This window comes from Schistocerca gregaria, chromosome 1, assembly GCF_023897955.1.
Source record: "Schistocerca gregaria isolate iqSchGreg1 chromosome 1, iqSchGreg1.2, whole genome shotgun sequence".
Lineage (NCBI taxonomy): Eukaryota > Metazoa > Arthropoda > Insecta > Orthoptera > Acrididae > Schistocerca > Schistocerca gregaria.
The window spans coordinates 1059290189-1059312622 of record NC_064920.1 but is presented as its reverse complement, the minus strand read 5'-3'; the positions used below and the strand labels follow the sequence as shown (position 1 = coordinate 1059312622).

Here is a 22434-nt window from a genome sequence, read left to right as displayed (position 1 = left end):
AGCTGTTCTGTAAACAACTAGCTGCTAGTCACTATTTTATTCTGGTGGCGGTACGGTCGTTTCTAAGATCCTACCTGGACAAAATGAGACTAAAAGTGACACTACGACAACAACGTGCGTTTCTGTTTATTGGTAAGTTTCTGTGCCCTTTTTGTGTCAGCTCCCCCCACCCCCCACCCTCCCCGCGAGCGCAACCTAGCTATCCCCTCTGTACGGTCTGGCTCTGGCAGTAAGGCCTGTCGAGAATTCTTCCGGGTTGTATGGCCGTGGTCCATGGAACTCTTCTATACCTGACGTTTCATCCAAAGCTACGTTGGACTTCTTCGGAGGTGCTCCTGTTTGTGCTGAGTCTGGCCGAGGCGGAAAGAGGGAAGGAAACAGAAAAGGCGACTTCATTCAGCAGTTCCTGAGACGTGACGTCGTTTTTGGTAGAAATTCAGCTATTTCTGAACAAATTTTACTGCTACACGTTTCATGCCCTAAGCACCGAAAAAATTGCTTGGCATGAGGTCAGGGGTAATGGCGACATCATCAGCAATCCCTTTGAAGGTAATTCGGTGATTTTCCAGAATTATTTGCTTTACTTCTTCCACATTGTCGTCAGTCAGCTAGGAACCATGGCGGACGTCGTCTTCAACGTCTTCTCAATTCTTTTTGAAACGCTTACGCCACTCGTAAACTCTTGTTTTGTGCATATTAGATTCGCCAAAAGTCATAGTGAACATGTAAAAAGCAAAATTTAATGCAGATTCTTCGATCCATCTTTTTCGAAAGTAACAATTCGTCGAGCACTGTAAAACACGTACGAGCTTCTTGCTTGTTAACAATAAACTAAAAATTCAAAGCAGCTGAAAAATGCAAACATACATAGGATGTATAAAGTCGCGAAATTAAAAAAAAAAAAATCCCCCTAATTTTCTTATCACACCTCGTATAGCGGTTGTGGGAGCAGACGTCGTGCCAGTGTTGGGCGGAACGATGAAAACAAGATTCTCTTTCGCCTGGCAACGCTCCGCTTTATGTCCCCCGCAGCTTGGCACACGTCGAAGGAATCCGGCTACAGAGTTGGCAGGGCGAGTGCCGACCCGGAACTTTTGGCAGCCGCTCAGAGGTGGCACTGCGGTCGCCCGAGGGCAAGGTTTCGCCTGGATCGCCGCTTCTCTCAGGATACCAAAACAGTCTCCCGACTAAACGGTGGAGGCTCGTTACAGGGAGTCAGCTACGCGGTTGACACGTTGAGAAGATACGATGGTGCGACACGTTGTGGAAGCAACCCGCATCGGCGGAATACATAGAAACACATACGAAGCGACTAAACTAGTTGTCACTGGGACGAAATATACCCATACGTATCTCTGTCGTATCACCCAGCACAACACGGAGTGCTTGTGTCGCACGATACACGAGGAAGGAAATTATAGTCATCCGATGTGCCAAAAAATGTTTTATGTAGATGTTTCTCAGCAAAACTTTTACTTTTCGCGTAAAAGAATTAAAAACTACTGTTTTGGGAGTCTCATGTGTTCTTTGCTATGCAGTCTTTGTCATTCGGTGTTGGGAAATTTTTCGGCCAAAAAATTAATATTTCCGTATCTTATAGTCCGATATCACAGCTTGATGGTGACTGGTTTTCATTTCATCGTGATTCTTCGAAGTAAAGTTAAACACGGCGCCTATGTTGAAAAGTTTGCAGTGGAAATGTATGTATATTTATTCAGTGAAAAATGTAGTCGTAGGGTTAGCTAATACGTCGGAATTGTTTTTAACGGTGGACGGAGAGCGATACCTCTTTCCATTCTCGAGAAAATACTTGAAATTCATTGGTGGTTGCGACGAGGTTGGCAGCTAGGAGCTACAAGCGAGGCTGCTGCTGCCTGCTATAGCTACGCGGATTGTGAATCTGCCTCTTGTTTGTTTTCCGTATGTTGCAGGTACAAGCCAAAGCTCGAAATGAAAAAAATAAATAAAAGACATGAAAAGACACCGGGACACACCAGCTGATAACGCTGACTGAATATTTCTAAAGTCTATGCTGTCTGACTGCAGGAAAATTGTGACAGGCGTAAAAGAGATCTTATAGCCAAATTCCTGTCCCTTCTAAGTGAGCAGCTGGACTAAGACGAGAAGGACACAGGATTCTCCTTATCATTATGGGCTTCTTCCATTCTTTAACAGCATTGCCTACACCAAGGGTTCACCATTCACTGCTACACAATCGATGGTGACTGATCTCTCTTCAGATCCTGCAACGTTTTTTCTTAATATTCCTCCAAGCTGAATCATATACTGCTTCGCGAAGTCAAACAGTCATAGAAATACTTTCCTAGCTTTATTAATTTGTAACCATTATCTATATATGTACTTCACTGAATAAAGTACAGTATTTTGTGGTCTTACTAAAAATAATTTTTAACATCGCCCAAACACTTGCGTCAACTTACCTTTTGTAATGAGTAGCTTCTCAGGAGGAGAAGTAGCAAGTCGAAAATTTGTGTTCTGCTTTGTCAGAGTAGTGAAAACTGTCTGGGTTTATTCTGTAGAATTCGTGGAATTTGCATTCGTCATCGTCAGTAGTATCGTTGGTGTGTGTCGTTAAGTGTTGACGTGAACGTTTAAGTTTAGTTCCTTTGTTCGTTTGTTTCGTTTCTGTCAATGTTAAAATGCCAACCATTGAAGAACGTGTGTTTCTATTCGAACAAGTGTTCAAAGTTGGTGGTAAATACACATTTTTAATTCGTCAAACATTTAATTCAGTTTTCCCGGAGACAACACTCCCACATCGCGATACTGTACGAGATTTGATTAACAAATTTCGAAGTACAGGTTCAGTGAAGTTGGAAGTCCCCGCAGAAATATTGAGCTATACTGTCTCTATAGCCGTCCATAACTGCGAAAGCATTGCCCGTGCAGGATGTTGGGCGCGAACAGATATCGATTATGTCCCATAAATATTCTATGGGATTCATGTCGGGCGATCTGGGTGGCGAGGCCATTTGCTGAAATTCTCCAGAATTTTTTCAAACTAATCGCGAACAACTGTGGCCATCGTCGTTTGGGAACAGAAGTCCACGAATGGCTGCAGATGCTCTTCACGTAGCCGAACATACCCATTTCCAACCAATGATCGGTTCAGTTGGACCAGGGGCCCCAGTCCGTTGCTAGTAAACACCCCATACCATTGTACAGCCACCACCAGCTTGCACAGTGCCTCGGTGACACCTGAGTCCATGACTTCGTGGGGTCTGTGGTAAACTCGAAACCCAACCATCACCTCTTACTAACTGAAATCGGGACTATCTCACCAAGCCACGCTTTTCTAGTCTTTTGGGTTCAACCGATGTGGCCGCGGGCCCAGTAGAGGCGCTGCAGGCGACTTCGTGCAGTTAGTAAAGACACTCGGGTCAGCCTGTTAAAGCCAATGAGATGATAATTAAACCAAGACCCAAAGCTGTCGACAGGCGTTGATATACATCAACGGGGATAGTTGAAAATGTATGCCTCAACCGGGATTCGAACCCGAGATATCCTGCTTACATGGCAGACGCTCGATCCATCTGAGCACAGAGGATAGTGCGACTGCAGGGATTTATCCTTTGCGCGCTCCCCATGAGACCCACATCCCCACCTTAATGTCCACACACTACATTCATAGTGCCCCTGCCCGTTATACTCATTACTCGTGGCAGACAATCTTAGCGAGTCCCGTAAGAGTTCGGGCAATACGTGTGCACCCAGCACAGAAGAAGTGGTTAGCCTTAACTATATGAAGATGGTATCTGCTCTTTCGGACATGTCCGCAAGAACAGATACCATCTTCTTATATGTTAAAGCCAAATTTCCCCGCGCTGACCTGACAGATACGGTTGTCATACATCTCAGATTGATTTCTGTCGTTGCTTCGCCAAGTGTTACTTGTCTGTCAGCACTGACAACTCTACGCAAACGCCGCTGCTCTCGTTCGTTAAGTGAAGGCCATCGACCAGTGCGTTGTCAGTGGTGAGAGGTAATGCCTGACATTTGCTATTCTCGGTACACTCTTGACACTGTGGATCTCGGAATATTAAATTCCCTAAAAATTTTCGAAATGGAATGTCCCTTGCGGCTAGCTCCAACTACCGTTCCGCGTTCAAAGTCTTTTAATTCCTGTCGTGTGGCCATAATCACATAGGTAACCTTTTTATATGAATCGCCCGAGTACAATTGTCAGCTTCGTCAATGCACTGCCTTTTATAACCCGTCTACGCGATACTATCGCCATCTGTATATGTGCTTATCGCTATCGCATGACTTGTCACCTCACTGTAAAGAGACTGAAATATTCCGTAGTCCTGTCAGGATTCGGCCCCACCTTTCAGTTTACAGTCAGGCGCTCGATCCACTAGATCATCAAACCCGTTTATGAAGAGATGAAGAGCGTTGCAGAGGAGAGACTAACATGCAGAGTTGCATCCACAAAAAACAACAAAAATACGCTGTATAGAGAAGTGATAACTAAATAATGTCTGAGATGGCTGGATGACTGTCAAATCGATGGAAAAAAACTACCCTGGAAATGTGTCACATTCGACCAGCCACTATCACAGCTTCTAGAACACCGATGTTTGTACAGTCTAGCCCGCTAGGCTGCACTCATCGGCATTAGAGACGAGAGTACTCAGCAGATACAACAGACTTCCTGGGAGTGCTGTCATCACGCAGGTGACCGCATTACTTGTCCAGCAGCTATCCGTAATATGGCCGCCGACATTTGTTGGACCGAACATGACATGCCTCGTGTTGCTCTTGGTTTTAGAACGGAGGCGTCAAACAGCTACGTACAGCTAATTATTCGCTAAGTGGCCCGCCAGTCGCAAGGCATTCGTGGTTGTCCTCCTCTCAAGATAGCGGGTCAGCTCGTCTTGGCGGCAGCTCCACGTCTTTATCAGAGCACCATGTCGATGTGCAGCAAAAATCTCGTTAAGTCTCAGTTGTAAAACTGATATGACGGTGACTGCCAAGGGCCGTGAGTCAATGTTTAGAACAATAGCAAAGGCTTCTTACAATCCCAAAAGGCGTCCGTCGCTACAGCATATTCTGGACTAAAAGAGACAGTCATCACTGAAACATATATTAAGCACATTTTTTCTCTGGTCATTTTCTTTAGAGTAAACGCTTCAACTTTTTGCCTCCAACATTGCTAAAAAGTTGACATCGTTTACGAAATGACTGGAGCACCTTCTCAAATTCGAGAAGTGCTGAACAGGCTGACTTCAATAGAAACAAGCGTAAATTTAGGTGTTCCCCAGGGCAGAGTAATAGGTCCTTTGCTTTTTACGATTTACTTAAACGATCTGGTTGATGGTATTGACAGCGGCCTTAGACTGTTTGCCGATGCTGCTGTAGTCTACACGAAAGTAGTATCACGCGAAAGCTGTGAACGAATCAATGAGGATTTGCAGAAAATAAATGCGTACTGTAATGACTGGCAGTTATCTCTCAATATTAGTAAGTGTAACCTACTGCGCATAACAAGGCGAAAATCCCCATCAATGTATGAGTACAAAATAAATGTGCAGTGTTTGGAAGCGGTAAAGTCCGTCAAGTATATGGGTGTGACTATTCGAAATGATCTCAAATGGAATGATCAGATTACATAAGTAACGGGTAAGGCGAACTCTAGATTGCGGTTTATTGGTAGAATCCTCAAGCGATGTAGTCCTTCAACAAAGGAAATAGCTTACAATAAGAACGTCCGAAGAACAGCTGCAAGATTCGTGAATGGTACATTTAGCCATCACGAGAGCGTTACAAACCTCATACACTCCTGGAAATGGAAAAAAGAACACATTGACACCGGTGTGTCAGACTCACCATACTTGCTCCGGACACTGCGAGAGGGCTGTACAAGCAATGATCACACGCACGGCACAGCGGACACACCAGGAACCGCGGTGTTGGCCGTCGAATGGCGCTAGCTGCGCAGCATTTGTACACCGCCGCCGTCAGTGTCAGCCAGTTTGCCGTGGCATACGGAGCTCCATCGCAGTCTTTAACACTGGTAGCATGCCGCGACAGCGTGGACGTGAACCGTATGTGCAGTTTACGGACTTTGAGCGAGGGCGTATAGTGGGCATGCGGGAGGCCGGGTGGACGTACCGCCGAATTTCTCAACACGTGGGGCGTGAAGTCTCCACAGTACATCGATGTTGTCGCCAGTGGTCGGCGGAAGGTGCACGTGCCCGTCGACCTGGGACCGGACCGCAGAGACGCACGGATGCACGCCAAGACCGTAGGATCCTACGCAGTGCCGTAGGGGACCGCACCGCTACTTCCCACCAAATTAGGGACACTGTTGCTCCTGGGGTATCGGCGAGGACCATTCGCAGCCGTCTCCATGAAGCTGGGCTACGGTCCTGCACACCGTTAGGCCGTCTTCCGCTCACGCCCCAACATCGTGCAGCCCGCCTCCAGTGGTGTCGCGACAGGCGTGAATGGAGGGACGAATGGAGACGTGTCGTCTTCAGTGATGAGAGTCGCTTCTGCCTTGGTGCCAATGATGGTCGTATGCGTGTTTGGCGCCGTGCAGGTGAGCGCCACAATCAGGACTGCATACGACCAAGGCACACAGGGCCAACACCCGGTATCATGGTGTGGGGAGCGATCTCCTACACTGGCCGTACACCTCTGGTGATCGTCGAGGGGACACTGAATAGTGCACGGTACATCCAAACCGTCATCAAACCCATCGTTCTACCATTCCTAGACCGGCAAGGGAACTTGCTGTTCCAACAGGACAGTGCACGTCCGCATGTATCCCGTGCCACCCAACGTGCTCTAGAAGGTGTAAGTCAACTACCCTGGCCAGCAAGATCTCCGGATCTGTCCCCCATTGAGCATGTTTGGGACTGGATGAAGCGTCGTCTCACGCGGTCTGCACGTCCAGCACGAACGCTGGTCCAACTGAGGCGCCAGGTGGAAATGGCATGGCAAGCCGTTCCACAGGACTACATCCAGCATCTCTACGATCGTCTCCATGGGAGAATAGCAGCCTGCATTGCTGCGAAAGGTGGATATACACTGTACTAGTGCTGACATTGTGCATGCTCTGTTGCCTGTGTCTATGTGCCTGTGGTTCTGTCAGTGTGATCATGTGATGTATCTGACACCAGGAATGTTCAATAAAGGTTCCCCTTCCTGGGACAATGAATTCACGGTGTTCTTATTTCAATTTCCAGGAGTGTATAAAGTTAGAAGTGGGACACACTTGCAGATAGACGGCGCGCTAAGCGGAAGGGGCTGCTCACTAAATTCCGAAATCCGATCTTCGCCGAGGATGTAGAGCATATATTATTACCACCAACTTACAAATCGCGCAATGATCACCATTCAAAGATAAGGGAAATTAGAGATCGTACTGAGGCGTTCAGACAGTCATTTTTCCCTCGCGCGATCCGTGAGTGGGACAGAGAGAGAGGGGGGGGGGGGGGGGGGGAGGGAATATGACTGGCGCGAATTGTGTCCTCCGCCACACACCGCTTGGTGGCTCGGAGTATATATGTAGATGTAGATGTTGAATGTGTGCGGTGGGCTGCTCTTGACGGGCGTTGAACTCTGTTCGCTTCTTACTGATAGGTCACCATCTTATACACTGAGATGACAAAAGTCGGATAGCAATGTGCACATATACAGATGGCAGCATTATAGCGTACACATATATAGAAGAGCAATGCATTGGCGGAGCCGTCATTTGTACTCAGGTAATTCATCTGAAAAGGTTTCCGACGTAATTAAGGCCGCACGAGGGGAATGAATAGACTCTGAACGCGTAGTGGTAGTTAGAGCTAGATGCATGGGACATTCTATTTCGTAAATCGTTAGGGAATTAAAACTTCTAGATTCACAGTGTCAAGAGTGTGCCGAGGATACTAAATATCAGGTGTTACCTACAACCACTGAAAACGAGCGAGAGCAGCGGCGTTTGGGATAGTTGTCAGTGCTAACAGTCAAACGACAATGTGTGAAATAACCACAGAAATCAATGTGGGACGTACGACGAACGTATCCTTTAGGACAGTGCGAATAAATTTGCTGTTAATCGGCTATAGCAGCAGACGACCATGCACGAGTGCCTTTGTTAACAGCACATCACCTGCAGTTCCTTTCCTGGGGTCGTGATCACGTCGGTTGGACGTTAGACGCCTGGAAAACCGTGGCCTTATCAGTTCCCATTTCAGTTGGTAAGAGCAGATGGTAGGGTTCGAATACGGCGCAGACGAAGTCATGGACCAAAGTTGTGAACAAGGCGCTGTGCAAGCTGATGGTGGCTCCATAATGTTGTGGACTGTGTTTGCATGGAGTGGACTAGATCCGATGATCCAACTAAACCGATTATTGACTGGAAATGGTTATATTCGGCTACTTGGAGATCATTTGCAGTCATTCAAGGATTTCATTTTCGCAAACAACGATGGAATTTTTATGTATGACAATACGCCATGTCACCGGACCAATTGGTTTGAAGAACATTCTGGACAATATGAGCGAATGATATGGCCACCAATCGAACATTTATGGGACATAATCGAAGGGCCAGTTCGTGCACGAACTCCCGCATCGCAAACGCTTTCGCAATTATGGACGGGTACAGAGGTAGCATGGCTCAGTATTTCTGTAGAGCATTTCTAACGTCTTTTCGAGTCCATGCCACGTCGAGTTGCTACACTACCCCTGGCAAAAAGAGGTCCGACACAATATTAGTGAGGTATCCCATGAATTTCGAGTGCAGCAGTAGCTCCGCAACGGTGCATTTCCGACGTGTCGTTATCTTTCGTGCTTTGAGAGACTCTACGACCTTATTAGCACTTTTTTCTGCACCTTGTATGCTTTTACTGATCTTGGAATATGGAATACGCCCCCAAACGCTGTAAAACCCATTGTGATATATCCTGCACTCGTATACTTTACAGTAAAATATCCGAAAAAACCCGCACCCCGTCCAATCTTATGTCGGCAACGGGCTCCATCGACCGGCTCGAGCCCCTTGGAAGACTCTCGACCTTCCCCGTCACTAAGGCGACGCCAGGCTGTCGGCCACGCCCCCTCGCGCCGCAGCGGCGGATGGATCAATAGACGGCTGCGCCACTGACACACTTCTTCGGCGACAACGCAACACGTGGTCTGCAGCTCCCAGCCGTAGCACCTGCTCCTGTGTAGCCCACACGAGCGCCTGCTGTGACTGCCATGGAGCAGGTCTGTCTTGCTTTCTTCTTTCTTTCGCTTTCGCCATAGTCCCGCAGCGATTGCAGAGTCGGCAAGGTTACAACAGATTTGGCAATGTTAGTCCCCCCAGGACGGAATCAGTGTACCCCAACTGCTTGAATCTAGTGTAAAGCGTGGAATAGTGCGGACGTGTTTGAAATGTCTGCAACTGAGGCGGAACGTGGGGACCAGCCCGGTATTCACCTAGCGGGATGTGGAAAAGCGCCTAAAAACCAAATCCAGGTTGGCCGGCACACAGCCCTCGTCGTTAATCCGCCGGGCGGTTTCGATCTGGGGCGACGTACCTACCCTAGTCCAGGAAGCAGCACGTTAGCGCTCTTCCTTTTTTTTTTTTTCTTGATCGTTGTGTTTGCTCGTTGCGGACGTCACAGGACATCCGCTTTAAGTTCGTTTGTTGATCCTTCTACTCAGTTTTAATCTGCAAGGAAGTTTCATATCAGCGCACACTCCGCTGCAGAGTGAAAATCTCATTCTGGAAACATCCCCCAGGCTGTGGCTAAGCCATGTCTCCGCAATATCCTTTCTTTCAGGAGTGCTACTTCTGCAGGGTTCACAGGTGAGCTTCTGTAAAGTTTGGAAGGTAGGAGACGAGGTACTGGCAGACGTAAAGCTGTGAGTAGCGGGCGTGAGTCGTGCTTCGGTAGCTCAGTTGGTAGAGCACTTGCCCGCGAAAGGCAAAGGTCCCGAGTTCGACTCTCGGTCGGGCACACAGTTTTAACCTGCCAGGAAGTTTCATATCAGCGCACACTCCGCTGCAGAGTGAAAATCTCATTCTGGATGTAAATAATTATTTAGAAGGCAGCAAATAATGCCTCTTTCATTTATCCTTCGACTCTTATTTCCTTTCTAAGAGCCAAATAACATCGAGAACAAATTTTCATGTTAAACAGATTATTATTATTATATTGTGATGTAACACCTCTGTTAAAATCAAATTTCCAATCGTTATTTAATTAACTTCTGATGCAGTGTAATTATTGTATTATCCATGTAAATAACATATTTTTACTTTCTTTTTGGGGGTAAGAGATGCGAATGAGTGACCCTTTACATGAGAGAAGAAAAGGGGGAGGGGGTGCCTTAAATACGTGGGCCAACCCTTAGACAAATGCGATCTGCGACCGCAGCGCTCACCATAGGCGCTTATAATGGACATACAAAAGACTGTGCGTTTTCCATGTCTTACAAGTACCGGTTGATATTGGGTAGATCCGTACCACACGAAGTTCTAATACGAAAACCACCAAATGCGGCACCTACGTTTCAGAAACCTGTATTCCAACTGGCGCCTGATTGGTTCGGCCCGTGATGTATAAAGCGATGTTGCGTCGCAATGGATTAAGGTGCGCACCAACACGTTAAGAAAAACCGTTTTGCTCCGATCTACTGTTCGCGCTGTGAAATGGTCCGTAACCAATAAGCTATTCCACGTCATGACTTCACAGAAATGGTCACACCGCACGTGAAGGTTGGCTGTCACAGCCCGCGTGAGGCCGGGTTCATAATCCCCTATTCTTGGCAGTGACCGCCATGGGCACGTGTGCCACTTGGCTCACTGTCTCAGCGCCGCGGAAAGCCGAGATTTCTGCAACAGCTCGTCATCGATATAAGTAAATCACCTATATTCCGGATAGCAGGGGACTTTCGTTTGTTTTCGCAGTGAAAAAAAAAGAGGGTGGGATGGGGAGGAGGGGGGGGGGGTAATACGCATTCTTTAATATAATGACGACATGCAGGTCCACATGTGTATTATGTGATCAGAAGTATCCAGACAACTACTCGTGGACTTTAATATGGGGTGTGTCGACCCTCCGCTTTTATGGCGGCTTGAACTCTCCTGAGGACATTTTCAATGAGGACGTCTGTGGAGGAATAATAGCCCATTCTTCCTCAAAAGCCGAAACCAGAGAACATCTAGATGTTTGACGCTGGGCTCTGAAAGGAAGTCGTTGGGTTCAAGTTGGACATCTTGTCTAGCCAGACCATTTCAGTGACGTTTTTGTTCAAATCAAATGTGTGTGAAATCTTATGGGACTTAACTGCTAAGGTCATCAGTCCCTAACCTTACACACTATTTAACCTAAATTATCCTAAGGATAAACACACACACCCATTCCCAAGGGAGGACTCGAACCTCCGCCGGGACCAACCACACAGTCCATGACTGCAGCACCTTACACCGCTCGGTTAATCCCACGCGGCAGAGACGTTTTTGTCCAAAAACCATTGCCTCCCACATGCTGCTTTATGACAGTGTGCACTGTCACGTTGATACAATCAATCATCGTCTCCGAACTTTTTCTCTACTGTAACCAGTCCACAATCCTGTAATATGTGTTCATAGACTTCCGCATTTAGCGGTTTCTTGACACGAAAGAAACCCCCGTACAGTAGCACAACCTCCTCTATACTCTCTGTTGGCACTACAAATAATGACAGATAACATTCTCTAAAATTCACCAAACCCAAACTCTTCCATCGGATTACCGCAGGGTTCAGCGTGCTTCATCACTCCAAATCACGTGCTTCCAGTTATTCACCGTTTAGTGGCGTCCCTCTTTGTACAACCGCAAGCCTCTCTTAGCACTGACTATACAAACACGCCGAAGCGCCAGAGAAACTGGTATAAGCAGGAATGCGATTTCAAATACAAAGGTATGTAAACCGGCAGAACACAGCGTTGCGGTCGGCAAGGCCTGTATACATGTGTCTGGCGCAGTTGTTAGATCGGTTACTGCTCCTACAATGGCAGGTTATCAATATTTAAGTGAGTTTGAACGTGGTGTTATAGTCTGCGCACGAGCGATGGGTCACAGCAGACTCCGCGGTAGCGGTAGCGATGAAGTGGAGATTTTCACGTACGATAATTTCACGAGTGTACCGTGAATACCAGGAATTCGGTAAAACATCAAATCTCCGACATCGCTGCGTCCGGAAAAAGATCCTGCAAGAACGGGACGAACGACGACTGAAGAGAATCGTTTAACGTGACAAAGTGCAAGCCTTCCGCAAATTGCTGCACATTTCACTCCTAGGCTATAAACAAGTGTCAGCGTGCGAATCAACGAAACATCATCGATATGGATTTTCGGAGCCGAAGGCCCACTCGTGTACCCTTGATGACTGCACGAAATGAAGCTTTACGCCTCACCTGGGCCCGTCAACAGCGACATCGGACTGTTGATGACCGGAAACATGTTGCCTGGTCGGACGAGTCTCGTTTCAAATTGTATCGAGCGGATGGACGTGTACGTTTTGGAGACAGCCTCATGAATCCATGGACACTGCATGTCATCAGGGGACTGTTCAGGCTGGTGAAGGCTCTGTAATGGTGTGGGGTGTGTGCAAATGGTTCAAATGGCTCTGACCACTATGGGACTTAACTTCTGAGGTCATCTGTCCCCAAGAACTTAGAACTACTTAAACCTAACTAACTAAGGACATAACACACATCCATGACCGAGGCACGATTTGAAGTTGCGACCGTAGCTGTCGTGCGGTTCCAGACTGAAGCGCCTAGAACCGCTCGGCCACTCCAGCGTGAATGACACAATGAGACACGCTAGTATGCTACAGTACTGAATGTCTACTGTTTTTGTCAGTCATCGTGGTAAATGTTTAACTCGTATATATTTTTGTGACAGAGTGACGCCCCCAAGGCATTTGCTTCAGTGCAGATGCACTAACATCGTCCGAACTCCTGCGGGAATCAATAATTTGTGAGTAGGAGGCCAACGAACGAGGGACACTGCATTGCAGCTTGCTATAAGTTGGAAAATTGGATCGGTGAGAGTTCGTGTCCGGATGGCCGAAGCATTTAGTGCAACAGCTCATGATAAGCGATAAATCGGGCTCTGGTCCCGATCCGGCACAAATTTTCAACTTTCGCCATTGCAATCCACAACGCCCTGTGCAGCTAGAAGTCATTAGTTTCCCACACACTCTTTCCCTTTCCTGCCCATTCGTCTATTTGATGTACAATTTTTAACTGGTGTAGTTCTTGTTTCAAATGTCACTGAACGGAAGTTATTTCGTGTTGTTTGAGTGAAAACATAGGTGCAGAGAAGCAGCGAGAAATATATTGTTCTTGAGGTCTTCGAGATGATTTTGCAGAAAAAACATTCGCTATCTGCACAAGTATGACAGATTTCAGAGCTAATACCTGAGTTTTTCGGAGTTTCTGTTCTATCTGTGTTAGGTGTCCGGAAAAAAAGAAATAAAGACATCTGTCTCCTCTTGAGATCTCGACTACACGCTTTTACGTCACACGTACTTGACGCAGGGAATATACTATTTTTCCGATATGTTGCTCTTCTGCTCGTTCCTTCTCGTATGTTTCGCTTTCCTCTTGACTCCTTGAGTAGTGTATAACTGACTTTTACCGAGTTTGTCTTCATTGTCTTTACAAACTGCACTAAATAGAATTTGAAGTTATACTGCCCGCCTGGTGTTCGTAGTTTTTGAGAATCGCATATGTAAGGAATCTGACGTTTTGTTGTTGGGTTGTTAGGTTAGCTGGAGCAATAGCATTTAATCCTCGCATGCTGCGGATCCCAGGGCGGCGCAGATGCTGGTTAAATGCGCCAGAAGGCAATGTGCAAACTACGAGGCTGCGGAACAAACCTACTATGACGATAACCTACCATATGCGACAGGAAGTGATTTATATTCCGTAGGAAGGCGCCGATGAGGTTAACAACAGCCGTGAAGGAAAACACAGCGCAAAGTTTACTTCCTTATTAAAACTACGATGAACTGAGTATGCAAGCAGTCCAACCAGGCAAAAATAGACGCCCACTTGGAAGGAGCTTGAGGCGCAAAGGCTGGCGCTTTGAGTATGGGGCTTTTCGCCGGAACCTGCGGCACTTGCGGTGACGTCAGACGCTGAGAGCGGGTGCGGCCGGCTTACCAGAAATAGGCCAAGCTCCTCCACCGTTCTACGTTGTGTAGGAAGTGGCGACTAACACTTCCCTAGCCGCAACAGTGTCCCAACCTCCCGTGATTCACGCATCGCTGTTCCCCTCGGATGCTGTGGCCAGCAAATCTCGGGCTGGGTGTGATACAACCATCACACCAGCACACGCTTGGCACTCATAGCCGAAAGTCAGCATCAGATGTTACTTCCCCGTTCTGTCAATGCTATCACGAATTTTCTTCCCGAGATTACATACCTACCGCCCATACGTTGCTTCATCAAGTAAGGCATCACTCTTGATCATCATCAGCAGCACCAGCTGCCATTTCTATTTTATTACATAACCTGGGAAGATTATGGCCATCAAGCCCTCTCTTATAAAACAGCAGGTATTCAACATATTTTCGTAAATTCAGTACTATGAACATGTAAGTTACATCTAATCCGACATTTAAAAATTACTACGACATAAGTAGGGCAGAATGAAACGGTTCGTGTTCGTTCTTCACTACTACCACACAGACACAAGATAATGGGTGGAGGAGAGAGAGAGAGAGATAGATAGAGTGAGGAACGTGATAAATTACAAGTAAAGAAGAAGAGGGAAAAGGAAGTGGAGTGATGGACTGAGAAATGAACAGAGAAAGAAGCGTAACTTCGAGAAGATAGGAGCATTTACACTACCGATCGACAGAGGGAAATGACCCTAAATGTTAATTTCTGGGGACTAGTTATAAGATTAACAGACGAAAATTCTTCACTTCAAACGCAGAAAAAAAAAAGAAGTTCAAGTGTGTGTGAATATTATGGGACTTAACTGCTAAGGTCATCAGTCCCTAAGCTTACACACTGCTTAACCTAAATTATCCTAAGGACAAACAAGCATCCATGCCCGAGGGAGGACTCGAACCTCCGCCGGAACCAGCAAAACGCAGCAGGGTATTGAATTGTGCGCTAAGTGCACGGCAGCTTGTTTCGTCAGGCGGACGGCTGCAACACAGAGGGAGTTCGCCAATGTTTTGTGGACGGGCACAGCTAGGATACTAGGTGAGATTTTGCGTTTCAGTTATGGTGAGATGACAAGTACTTGATCTCGGATGCGAGGTACTAAGTTCTATATCCACTGAGGAGCCCATGAAGAAGACATAACGCATGGTCACCACGCAACCATCCTAACTTGCGTATGAATCACTGATGGATGTTGCAGATGTAACCATTTGACATCCACTGCTGCTCTAGATTTTTCCACGCATTTCGTTCTTTATTTGTGTATTTTATAATATCATCAGACAACCTTCCATTACTTATTTCATCTAACAAGATGTGGGTCTTCAGACCCTCTCTTTTACATCTAACCAGAAATCCCTACTGAAGAGCACACGTGCTATAAATAATAATAATAGAGATAGTAACTGGTTAACTGCACTGCAGTTCTCATAACGTTTTTATTGAATGCCAATAATGACTTCCCGCGTCCGGCCATCCTGATTTATGTTTTCCGTGATTTCCCTAAATCGCTCCAGGCAAATGCCGGGATGGTTCCTTTGAAAGGGCACTGCCGACTTCCTTCGCCATCCTTCTCTAATCCGATGAAACCGATGACCTCGCTGTCTGGTCTCCTTCCCCAAACAACCAAGCAACCATCCAATAATGACTTACCAATTTAAATGTATTTTGGCACCAGGAAGGAATCATACCTGGAGGACCCGCCAGGGTAGCCGAGAGAGCTAACGCGCTGCTTCCTGGACTCGGGTAGGCGCGCTGGCGCCGGATCGAATCCGTCCGGCGGATTAACGACAAAGGCCGGTGTGCCGGCCAGCCTGGATGTGGTTTTTAGGCGGATTTCCACATCCCGCTAGGTGAATACCGGGCTGGTCTCCACGTTCCGCCTCAGTTACACGCGTCACAGACATTTGAAACGCGTTTGCACCATTTCACGATTTACACTAGATGCAGACAGCTGGGGTACATTGATTCCATCCCTGGGGGTTTGGGGTTGCGGCTGGAAGGGCATCCGGCCATCCCTAAAACTAACCTTGCCAAATCTGTTCTACCCATGATGACCCTGCGATCACTGCGGGACTGTGGCGTAAGCGAAAGAAAGAAAGGAGGAATCATATCTGGAGAAGTTAACTAGTGACAGTGGAGCACGAGAAATAACAGGGTCAGATTAGCAGATGAAATGAAAGAGACAACAAAAAGTAGAAATAGACATGGGTGTGGAAAACTTTGTTAGTGCCGACATTGTACCGAGATGACAGCTGTTGAATGTAATATGCCAGTTGGGAAGCTACACCATGTTAACAGGAAAAGCTTTAATCTTTTCTTGAATACAGATTGCTTTTGAACAAGACGCAAGTTATTGTTCCAGAGTTATTCGTAAGTACAGCGACGGTGCTGGACGTAGAAGCCCTGCTGATGTGGGATGATATGAGAAGTGGGTTTATGAGGGCACCGAGACTAAGAAATAGACGATGAAAACAAAGTGTGTGAAAGTGACGCGATCTGTTCGGTCTCATCCATCCTAATTGAACTTAGGAAGGACGTCGTTGAGACTTCTCGTACCTCGCGGAATCGCCGGCCACATGTCCCGCCCACATCTCTTTCCATTACAGTAAAGATTTACGTCTTCCCTCATCCGTTTGTTTTCCTGCCTCCCCTCTCAACGTGCATCTCTCCGCCCTTCAGCTTTCGAATGTTTATCGCATCGAAAATTCTATGTTTTACCAAAACTTGTCATACGTAGTGTATTTATGCTTCCCGCTGTAACACGTCAGTGGCAAGGTTTTACAACCTCTGTAGTGTATGAAAGGCACACACTCCGTTTTTTCAATTTTTGTTAATTCTCGTTTGGTTGTTATATTTAACGGCCCAAAATACAGAAAGAAATCAACTGGGTCTATAACTTCAGTGTTAACTTCTAAAAATTTCTTTTCAGTGTATTGAAACATTTTAGTAACTGATTCGCTCTAAAGTTTTGTTAATTAAGTAATTCCACTCGTTGCCGAAGTTCGTTTGCACTAGTTAGTAGTTCTAGCGCCTTGGAATGTCCTTGCCTGGCTCCTCTTGCAATTTTGAATTTCTTGACGTATAGTCATGTGATATGCACCACAGTTATATAGTTTGAAATGATCGCCTTGTTTCTCAAGGGGTGTTAGCAGAGATTTTGTTCAAACTAAGGCAAAGCTTTCACAAACTCTATGAATCACAGACAAAGTGATACGGTACTTCATTTTCATTGTTGTGTTATATAATTTAGGTCACGACTTTGATACCAACTATCGCTTCCACCATATTTTGCTTCCATAGTATCGAAGCCCAAGCTCGTCTTATAGTTGAGTGCAATCAATATCGCCCAACTGCATGCCATGGCATTTAGTCTCAATCTTTTTCATGTAGTCCAAATTTTACAGTTTTCTCTTGCTAGTACAGTATCCTAACACCATATCTCAACTGTTCAAATAATGCATGACTTTATGATGCCGAGAACAAGTACTGTGACAAGAGGAATCTGATTGTAGTCTGCTCTAGATCTGGGTGAAATCTATTAAACTTCCCGATGCAGAACTTTTAGTCTTTGTTCCATTAACACGTAGAAACATGAAAGGATCAGATTACTCAATACTCATTCCTAAAAACAAAGTTTATAGTTACAATATGTACTATAAATAATATTAAAAAACCAAGCAAAGACACTCCAGTAAAGTACCGATAGCAAATAAAGCTCTCATCAAACCCGAAGGTTAGTTCGGACATTTCGTGCTTTGCTAGGCACCGTCCTTTTGGAGGTTGTATGTCCGTCCCTCCCATTCCTCCGAGCTTTCAAATGTCTAGTTATAGAGACATGTACAGTTTAATGTGGACTCCGAACCGCGGTGCAACTCGGCATTTGTCACATTAATAAACATTTCCAGAGATGAAAGAAGCGATAAATGAGAGATAAAAATCCTAGGACTGAACGAAGATTCGACCTAATTGTGATTCGTAATATAGTGAATACGTCGTGAAAAATTAAAATTAGTTGTCAGAAACGGACGAAACCGAATTTCCGACTAATTGCGAATTTCAAGCATGTAGACAATTGGAGCGCTGCATTATAATCGACCCAACATTCAGTGTCCCTTACGTTTTCTTCCATTTTTTTCCGAACAGGCAACAAAAGGAGCGGAAACAGGTAGTAAAACTGAAATTTTGAGTTAAATCTTGATAATGTGCCACACTGTTAAGGCGACAAATCGCCAAAAGCACAAGGTCTATGTTTGAGGGCCAGTCTGGTACACATTCTATGATACATTCATTACAGTGAAAATTCGTCAGTTCTGAAAGGATTTCACTGACACAGTTTCATGTGACGGCATTTTTCTAAATGTATTCAGGCAATAAATTGCCATTGTTATAATACATTACTGGTTTCGTTTTCAGCATCAGATCGTATTCCTGCCGTAACCGTATACTAACAAATTATTGCCTTTTCAAAGACAAATGTGCACAAATAGTTTTCTAATACGTACAATGCCACGGCTGTAATATGATCTGAATATAGTATGACGACCGAGACCGCTAATGCATGTCAATTATTTGTGTAATTTCGTTGGTTGAGTAAACACAAAAAAGAAAAAAAATGTCATAGGTGTCTTCGCAATAATGTCATAATGTTGTGATTAACAAATCGTCTTCAGGCAAACTTTACTAGATTTCAAAGACTGGAGCACTTCTCTTATGTCTGTCAGATTAAAGTTTCGTGTATGGACTCTGCAACTGACAACTTCGGAAGGCAGTTTCGCCTTGATCGAACGAGCCCACGAAGTGCTAATACTGTAATCGAAAATTAAGTCATTTCTTGGTTTTTCCTCTTTTAAAATGAGTTCCAGTTTGTTATCCGATTTGTACGCATTGTTTAAATCATCGTGGATAACATTATGGTCAACCAGCGATCGTGCTTCCCTGCAGACAACAGAATACAACAGTTCACATCTCATAAATCAGCATCAATGTGGCAATGACAAACGCTCGGGAATTTTAGATTTCGCTTCAAACCTGCATTCTTTCTCTGTGATCTTTTCTACAGTTACCATCACATTCTAATGAAGTGGCACATATACTGAGAACGCTTTCTGCTGCTCTTGTTATCAGCTATTAGTCTCCTCGGAATGTACCCAAATAAAAAGATAGATCAGTAAACTGACAATGATACGATCCGCATAGCATCCTAAATTTGCGTTATGTGCTCTGCTGAAAATTGCAAGACGTTAAACAAAACAATTTGTGAGCCTTTGTACGTCGTCACAAATTCGAAAGACTACAGTCTTGTTCGCATCTAATCGGTAACTAACATTTTACGAAACTTAACAGTGACACACACCACACTCAGCAAATAGAGGTAGTAGGGCTATCTAGGAATGACTATTTTGTTTCCCTAGTAACAACGTACGTTTGTTTCTCCATAAGATTCTTTCTCCCTCTCCACTCTGTCCGCACTTTTTGAGCTAGATGTTCCTTTTTTGGATGGCGTTTGGGTATACCTGTTTCATATTGCCATCACATTTTGTTTTTTACTCGCTGTTGCCCTGACAACAGCGAAAAACTAATCTTGATTTTGTTGCCACTTTTCTGGTAGTACGCAGAGACATTGTTGATATTGAGCTAAATGTACTATCGATCTCGGTGCAAATAATTTTCTACACGTTCATCAGTTATTTCACAATAACTGTAACTGCTATTTTTTGTCATGGTTTTCATATTTCATCCAACGTGACAAACAACGGATATTTTAAAACGTTTGTTGCAGCAGTAGTAACAACATTGATTCGATCGAGAAGTGAAACTGGTGCCAGGTGTAGTATGTACATGCATACAGATGAAACTGTTAACTGCGCAGTATTCGGTACTCACCACCGAATCCACCAAACATTTTGCTGTGTGGGGTTAGATGCACGTGCTGCACACTTCTGCAGAATGTCGCACTGGAACTGCGGCAGTGCGCGGCCCGCCAACGAGTTCGCAGACGAACTCGCGTTGCGCATGCGTACTGCACAAACCTGACGTCATCGCATTCCGCAAGGCACAGTGGCGCCTTTCTGTGGCCGTGACGGGCGTGCGGAAATGTGAACAGTGATGCTCTGTTGAAGGCTTCCGTTGTAAGGGGAGCCAGCGCAAAGTGCGAGGGAAGAGCAGGAGGCTGCCCTTTAGTTTATCCCTTTATGTAGTGGAACCCAGTGTATGTAATGGAAGGCTCTGCGATTTACTACAGACTTAATGAACTAGCAAGGGGAACAGTCGAGGTCTGTTAAGGCGCACAATGGAACAAAATTACAGCACAAATAGCGCATTTCGTTCCGTCTAAAGATTAAGATATGACATTAATTCTATACAGATTCGAAAACAACTGATGAAGTAAACAGAAAACTCTCGCATCTGGGCGTAATTAATATGGACACCGTATCCAAAATACAATATACCGATACGCTGCCTGATCGAAAGTATCTGGACATCTGTCAGATGACATTAATATGGGGAAAGTTCACCCTTCGTCTTTATGGCGACTTGAACTCTATTGGAGACACTTTCAGTGAGGCGTCTGAATGTATGTGGAGGAATGGTAGCCCATCTAGTGGGGGGGAGGGGAAGGGGGGAGACCGGGGTATCTTCCCCGGACGGCAAATTCAGGGGGCGGAAAATTCATATTTTTTAAGAAAAAAACCTTGTTTCACAAAGTGCCTAGCATCCAACGCACATTGGTCTATCGATTATTCATATGATCTTGAGATGCAACCCAGTTGTTTTTTTAAATAAGTTCTAAAGTTGCGCATAGTGTACGTGATGTCTCTGCCAGGGGAATCCCCGTCGCATCTAGATATAAAAAAACTTTCCCGTAGACTAGCAGGAAACGGGGCTAAGTGCTGAGCAGAGTAAGCCCAAAAGGGTGAATGCCAATCGCTGTTTGTTTATGTGGTTGATCGGGTGTACGAATGATCAGCGTTGTTATAATTATTAGTGAAATACATAGATTCAGACTACCAGAGTGGAAATAAACGGCTAATAGGAATAAAAGATAAGGAAGATTACATATTATCTTCTTGGTGTATCCAAGAAAACGAAATTTGGACAGAAAATTTTCGCCAGATCGCTACACTAGTAAGGACCAGTAGTACAGTTCCCGTTTAGCAGCCGACTGAAGTTCTATTCTCCGAATAACGTGGAAAACGCGTAGTACGAACACGTAATAACACCTAACCGGAGAATAAACGCGGGATAAGTGAACCAGTTATTCTGGCAGGGTTAATGAAGTGAGAATAAGTTTCGACAATGACAGAAATAGTTACAGAATTAGTGATGACAAGATTGTTTGTTAGAATGAGGAAGGGGAAGAAACGGTGACATAATACTAATTATATGGAAGAATATAACGATTCCAAATTTGTACAAAAATTTCGTACTTATAGTTTTCTATCTCATGGTTGAGAAACTGGAGCATATGAATGAAATGTGAAACTATTTCCTAACGTAAAACATGTTGTTTGTAGTTAGCCTAGTGGGCATTTGATATTTGACTTAATGAATTATAAGCATCACTTATTTGGTGTACGTTGCAACTGCTGCATAATTAGAAAGGCCCTAGGAAATGGGTAAAAACATGATGTTCATAATGTGTAATGACTGTGAACATTATCGATTCACACACACAATATTTATTTATACAGCCAGACACAACTTAACACTTGTTGTCTCAGAGCACACTGCCCAAGGTCCAGAGACACTATTTTGCAGCGATATCCTTGGGGATGGAATTCCATAGAGCTGGTGTCCACACAGGGCTGCCCCTCCTCCAGAGGCACAGAGTGCTGAAGTTGTGTTGCAGTGTGATGCAGGTCGTCTCTGGAGATGCTGTCGAGCTCATACTCGTCTAGATGTCTTGCTCGGCGCAGCGGTCTACCTGTTCATGTCGTTGGTACTGGCTGAATAGGTGGTTCTGGGAGTGCCATCATTAGGTCATCCACTGGTGTGTGTACATGAACCTGTGGTGGGGGTGTAGGCTGATCCTATGTCTGGTCTTCTGTGCTGTGGTCTGGGGCTGCACATGTAGGATGCCATCACTGGATAGCGTAGATAACAGTGGGGTTAGGGATGGCTCTGAGGACAACCAACTTTGCTCATGTTTCATTGGTGCCCGTCAGGACTATCAACAGATGGGGTTTCACTAGGCATGGCCTACATCTAAACAGGACTGGGAAGGGAAGATTAGTACAACTGATTCATGAAAG

At 45.3% G+C, this 22434-nt stretch overlaps 1 protein-coding gene across 2 annotated transcripts in view; it reads right to left on the bottom strand.

The window, feature by feature from the left end:
• LOC126281211 (uncharacterized) overlaps window positions 1-20204 on the bottom strand; it is a 127213-nt gene extending 107009 nt beyond the window's left edge. The window contains exon 1 of one of the 2 annotated variants that reach the window (XR_007551232.1): window positions 20066-20174. Coding sequence is in view for 1 of the 2 variants with exons in the window: in XM_049979957.1 (XP_049835914.1) it covers window positions 20066-20084 (19 nt within the window). In the remaining variant the exon portion in view is untranslated. Of the gene's footprint in view, window positions 1-20065 lie in introns of both variants that reach the window. The other variant, XM_049979957.1, reaches the window with a different exon arrangement.
• Between the last annotated feature and the right edge of the window lie 2230 nt (window positions 20205-22434).